This window comes from Atta cephalotes (genome assembly GCF_000143395.1).
Source record: "Atta cephalotes unplaced genomic scaffold scaffold00020, whole genome shotgun sequence".
Taxonomy (NCBI): Eukaryota; Metazoa; Arthropoda; class Insecta; order Hymenoptera; family Formicidae; genus Atta; species Atta cephalotes.
The window spans coordinates 1,185,158-1,192,245 of record NW_012130084.1 but is presented as its reverse complement, the minus strand read 5'-3'; the positions used below and the strand labels follow the sequence as shown (position 1 = coordinate 1,192,245).

Genomic DNA, 7,088 nt, shown 5'->3' with positions numbered 1-7,088 from the left:
TTTCATTTTATTTTTCTTTTATAATGTTTTATTTCTCTTAATATATTTTTAATTGTGTTTTATTGAGGAAATTTTATTTGAAGAAAATTCTATTCTACATTACTACATTACTAATTCTATTCACTAATTGTGCATTACTTAGCTGAAATTTCTGTTTTTAAAAAAGCATATGTCTCTTTTATATATTTATAAATAATTTAATTTAACAACAAAAATAACGATTTATTTTTAATTAAAATTTTAAAGTGATTTAAAAAATTACACAAAAAACTTTAATAAAATAAAGTGTAGCTTAATTATTGAAAATTATTTATTTTTAGGGTGTGTCATTAATTAATTATATGTATTATATTTATTATTATAATGTAACGTTTAATTTGTGCATTACTTTTATAAATTTGTTAATATTAAATTTTCAAATATATGTATTAAAATTTTCTTCTAAATCGCAAAATCATAGCATAAAGCAGTCTCATCTTTTATTATTTTTTTATATTAAAATGTTACAATTATTATGAAATTATTAATACAATATTAATACAATTATTATTATTATGAAAAATATTAAGTTATATGTGATGTATGGTGTGTGTGTGTGTGTATGTAATGGGTTAATATCTATTAAATTTTAATCTAGAATATTTAATAGGGCTAGATATCCGGAAATATCCGGTATCTGATATTATCCGGCACTTTTTATTATTCGACTGGATAGTTGGATATCATTAATATCCAGGAATATACCGATTGAAATTTGATATTATTAAATTGTTGATGTTTTTCTTATACAAATGTTCTAAAAATAAATATGCATGTTCATGATGCTATAATATCTTATACATTGTTGCAAAATTACAATCTTTTTCTCTATAGACTTTTTTTTTTAGAAAATACTTTCTCGGAAGATATTCGGAAAATGTCGGATATCCGATCGGATACCGGACATTCTGTCCGGATATCCGATATCCAGTATTCAATAATTTTATGATCCGATGCATCCCTAATATTATTTAATTCTAAACTACATTTTTATCATGCAATTATTTTATTTTAATTACTTATAATCTATTTTGTATAATGAATGTTATTATCTAAAGATCTTGAAATTAATTTATATGTTGATTTTCTTTTATTAATCATATAAATTAATATATTAATTAATAATAATTCTATTAATAATTCTATTAAATTGTTAATAGATATATAATAGATATATATAATAGATATATAAAATTTATAATAGATATATAACACAAGTTAGAGTCCGGTTAAAGTTCTGAGATCGCGTCAACATTCTCCCCATTATTTCATCTTTTACCGCCTTGATTTCATCGTTCATCATTCGGCTTCGGACGAGTGGCAGTGAGGAGTCATGAGGAATGCGCTATAATCTCGATTCGACTCGATTTAATATATCCGTGTGAATCGGCGTATAATCCAGGCTCTAATTACTAATTTAATTACTAATTTCTTCCATTATTACATTATACAATTAATTTAATAAGAAATATATTTTTAATAAAATTATATGTAAGGTGAAACTTATTTTCTAGATTGGAACATTTCATAATCTATCATCACAGCAATTTTGAAAATTAATGAGACTATACAGTTTGTCATGTAATAATATAACCATTTAACATTTAAATGGAGTCATGTGGATTTGTACGAGTTGCAGGAAATCTGTAAAAAGAAAATTATTGATAGTATTAATATATGTGTATGTAACTTTGTAATTAATAAAAATTAAGAAAAATGAAGAAGGTTAGAAATGATGCTAATGAAAGAATCAGTTTTAAAACCAATGTGTAAATGTGTTTTAATAATAGCACAATTAAAAATTGAACTTTATACTAATGTACACGATAAAAAATATTTTGTATTTATGTTAAAAGGAATCCTTATTAAAACTTTGTGTTGAATTTTTAACATATCTGAGTTAATTTAACATAATAATGTGATTGTATTATTTGAATATTTTGTGTTAAATTAAAATTTAACATTTCTGTTAAAATAATTTACAAGTAAACGAATAACATAAAAATAATATAATTTTAAAATATAAATTCTAAATGAATAAAATGTGTGTATTAATTTAATTATAAATGTTAATTTTACTGAAGAAATATGTTCTGCACAGCTAGTTATATATTTTATATGTAAAAAGGATATTTTTTTCTCTTTGTAACAGTAAATATCTGTTAAATCTATGTATTATCTAAATGTCACAGAGGTCTTGTTTAAATTAAAAATGCAAAAATAGCATCAATTTCAGTTACATTTAACATTATAAATGTGTATAAAATTTGTTATAAATTTAGTATAAAATTTGCTTTTATATTGTTAAAGTATTACGCTTCTTGTATTCATTTTTTTATATAATATTTGTGTTACTTTCTTATATATCCATCTTATGTTAAATTAACACAAAAATTTAGATGGACCGTTTGGGATAGATAAAATGTATTAAGTTTAACGCAAAATTTTTTACTGTGTAGGAAAAGAAGTCAATCGTCCAGGCGTTGTAGTTGATGTGGCAATCATGGTTGTTATGGCAGTTGTATGTATTATTGCAGTAATTCGGGACTTTTCGATGGTTGCAGGGCTGTTTCTAACTGGGGAAACTAAATCAAAGAATCGATTATTAATTAACAATTTTTGCATAACTATATATATAATAATTATACAATATTTATACAAATAAAAAAAATTAGAGAAATTCTCAATATAAGATAATATTAAAAAGATTAAATTTAAAAGCAACATAATGTATGTAGGTATTAGTGCCTCTGATAGTAGTGCATATAAAAAATTAAACTTGATATTGACCTAGTAATCGATTTGAATCGGAACTGGATGATAATTGCTGTTGGATATGAGATTGCCGTGAGACTGTAGGTAACGTAGTATTCCATTGTGACTGTTGTGATGAAGATTGCGATTGATTTGTGAGATTACTGAGTTGTAGCAATTGTGAACCACAGGGCAACTGTGACATTTGTGAGCGATGCGACAATTGTGACTGTTGTAAAGATCGCGGCTGACTTGTGAGTCGCGATGATAGTGAGACGCGCGGAAGCAATTGGAACTGCGAAGAGATTGTTATAATAATTTATATGAGTAACTAGTAATTATAAAGAAGCAAGGAAAGTTGGAAGGTATACAATATCAGGTTTACAATATCAAATAAAAATAATAAGACTAATAGTAAGACTTATAGATGTTGTCATATGTATTATAATTATTTAACGATTGATATAAAAATATTGTACGGCACCAAAGATTTTCCTCGGACTTTTTTTCGTGATATGATATGAAGGCAAAATTAAAATAAAATTCACAATAACATAATGAGGATTATATAATATAAAAATTGTACATAGAAAAGTAATAAACTATCTGATGATATATAATTGAAAATTTTTTAAATATATATATACACAAAATTTTTTTAATTAATATATATACTTTACGCATTACATGTTTTGCACTTACGTTTATTTTGTATTGTTCTTTGATAACTCTGTTATTTTGCTTGGGAGTCGAAATAAAATATTCGTTTCTACCAAGACAAACGTGACGATACCAAACAATAAAACGGTGCCAAAGGATTCTAAAGAAGATCCAAATGCGTCTTAAGATACGAAAATTAGGACACCTAATTAAATTAAATATTTTTTATTTTATGTGTATGAAGACTCTAATAATTAAAAATAGCAAATCATTGCAGTAGCATATAATAAATTGAAAAAATATAATCAATGTGATCTCAGTTCGTAGTTGTATTGTTTATTTAAAAGAAATGATAAAATAGAAAAGATTTTCAAAAACTTATATATTCCTTTTTTAACTGTAATCATATATTTTATTTACATTAATAGAGATGTATTTTTATTATTTTGTATTATTTAAAATACTGCTATAGAAAATATTTCACATGAAATTTCGTATATTTTATGTCGAAACATTTTATCAAATATGAAATCAAATATAAAATATCTTTTAAGCTTTTACTTCTTATAACTTTCTTAATGCTTTCATAGATAGAATAATGAAAGAAATTGTAAAAAAAAATTTAAGATATTTCAGTATAATTAGTTTATACAAGCATGACATATTGTAAAAATTGGATGTATACATATATTTCTAAGATGTTTTCCAGCAAAAATTTAGTATTATTATTACAATATTATTTCATTAGTACAATATTATTAGTAGTACAATATTATTTCATATTTTCACTTTTCTTTTCAATAAACTTTTTACATTATTATTAAGTAATTATATTTTATTAATCAGTTATAAAAATTATAAGCATTTATAGTAAAAAAATTGTATTTACCAGACTTTGCAATATAAATTGGAATTTATAATTAACATTATGAATATTCCAGTTCCTAAACCAGCAGCAAACCATACATAATTAGGCCAGTGCAATATCGAATAATTTACAAATTCAATATTCGAAACTTGGTATTCTTCTGTTTTATTTTCTCTATATGTAGTGTTCCTTAATAGTGGTGTCACATTTTCTGTTATAGTATTTGTTAATAGTGATGTCACGTTTTCTGTTACAGAATCTAGAAAAGTAATGGCAATTAATAAATAATTATGTTCATTGTTAGTATTATAGATTTTGTAATAACTACTCATTACATAATTAAAGAATTAATTTTGTTAAATATAAAAATTTTTGTTTTGAAAAAATCTGTTGATTGCAAATAAAATTACATTAGTCTTTTTTATAATAAAATTTTCCATAAGATTATTATATTTTTGTTAATTATTTAATAAAAGTGAAATAGAAAAGATAGTTTAATACATTGAACTATTTTAACTTGCTATAAGTAAATTACAATTAATTCTTGAATTAACAAATAAAACGAAAAGAAGAATTTAATTCTATCTATACATTTTCATTTTATACCATTCGACTTTATATATAATAGCTTACAAATCTTGTGTATTCTACTCTTTTTAAAAGATATTTCAATATCTTTTAAATCAGCTATATTACGTTTTAATATATTATACAATCAATATGCTATGTAATAATTATATAATATATCAATTAGCTATTTCTTTATGTGCATATATTCCTTACAATTTCATTATTCAAAGATATACTTAGAGACTTGAAGACAAGGTAGTGTCTCGGTATTATTTGCTATGTTTAAAGTTTACATAATTAAGAGAATAATAAAAATAAACAGATAAAAAAAACATTATTTTCTTAATATAAATTTCTTTACCAAAAATTAAAGTAGTGTAGACGGTGGTCCATAATGATGATGACAATGTCATAATGTGAAATATTATTTCTTTTACTTAAATAGGATTACTTTTCTTTATTTAAGTAATTTTGGAAGTCGTAATTAATATCTTGCTCTGTATGTCGTATCGGCGTATCATCTGAAACTAGTAACATCTAAAATTAATGATATGTTTATTTTGAATAATGGAAAATATATGTTGTCTGACAATTTATATCTTATTCAAGACGGTAAAGAAGTAAAAGGAAACAAAATTAAATTGAAGAGATATTTATATATTATTTGACAAGATTATGAAAGCTAAAAGATAACTTTGATTTCGTCTAATGTACATCGCAGAAATATATTTTTTTGGAGTATCTTATAGTTGAATCTATGATATGATCAACATTAACTGCATTAACTGCATGTTATAAATATTTGCAACGTAATTAATTATTAATTAATATTAATTTCATGAAGAGAGCAGAATTATATTCTAATTCTAATTCTATTGCCAATTTCTTTGTACATGCTTGATAAATGATTAGCATTTTATAATGCAAAAATTACAACAATAAATAATCACGAAATAATTAATGCAAAGAATAACATAGAAATGATGATTATTAATTTTTATGAGATCTGAATTAATTTTTATTTCTATAAAAATTCAATTGGATAAATTGTAATGTGTATGTATTGTATAATTAATGATTTAATATTAACTAAAAAAATAATATTCAAAGATGAAAAGTTAAAGAAAAGTTTGGTATGATAACATTGATACATTAAGATGTTATTTGCTTGATGAGATGTAAAAATTAATTTCAAATAAGACAACTTCACATGTATATCAAATAAAGCATTATTTTATCTGTACGTTTCTATTATATTCGATAACAAGTTTCTGAAAGCTCTGTTCATAAGAACCATATATCTTTAGCATCATTTGATGTTATTTGCATGTTGTTGAACTTTATATAAAACTATATTTACCTATCATTTAGCTTTTGCTTTCACTGAATTAAACATGCTCTTTTTTTCGAAAGAAAATTAAGCGACGCATAAAATCAAATCTTCATTACGAGTTAAATGTATATCTACATTTGTAAGCCATGATCCGTGACTCGTCGTGGCTTATCAAATAAATAATTATGATAATTTCAAAATAAATTCGACTTCGTAGATTGAGCAATCGAGTTATAAGGAATCAATTAGATTTCATGTCGTATCATTTATTGTAGTTCGTTTATGCATACCATCTTTAATTCGTAGCTTGTAAACCTAACAATTTAAAAAATATGAACATGAAAAGAATTTTGAAATATCTAAAATTTTAACTAGATACAGATCTGAAAATAATTTTGTTGAACTAACAACACATAGTTAAAGTAATTACAAATCTCAAACATGACGAGCAATGCTGCAAAACATTTTGACATTCGAGCATCCAGTCTGAGTGTCCTACATAATTATTTGACTCAACAAAATTATTTTTACATCTGTATTTAGCTAAATTTTTAGATAGTTCAGCAAAAACGTCTTTTCTATGGAAAAATGAACAGCACGAAAAAGAAACATTGACCACGATTCAATAGCGCGACTCATTGATTTGTGGTTTGACAAGCATTTTGATTCGCGTCCTACTTATCGATAATGAATGAGAATAATGAGCCGCGAATCGCAAGCCATGAATTACGACTGCTGCAAGCAATAACGAACTATCTCAGTTCCACAGCACGTGGTGAGCATGGCGAACATAATGAGCCACGTGGTTTGGTCTGTATTAGTCCGTATGTACACGGAACCTCGTATTTATCAAATTAAATCTCG

General features: G+C 24.1%; 1 protein-coding gene across 1 annotated transcript; it reads right to left on the bottom strand.

Annotated features, from left to right (window-relative positions):
* Nucleotides 1-2,487: 2,487 nt before the first annotated feature.
* LOC105619295 lies at nucleotides 2,488-5,304 on the bottom strand. Its single transcript, XM_012200818.1, has 5 exons — nucleotides 5,253-5,304; nucleotides 4,343-4,580; nucleotides 3,496-3,658; nucleotides 2,830-3,088; nucleotides 2,488-2,624 (listed from the first exon to the last, which is right to left on the bottom strand). The coding sequence occupies exons 1-5, from the start codon at nucleotides 5,302-5,304 to the stop codon at nucleotides 2,488-2,490; spliced, it is 849 nt and encodes a 282-aa protein (XP_012056208.1).
* Between the last annotated feature and the right edge of the window lie 1,784 nt (nucleotides 5,305-7,088).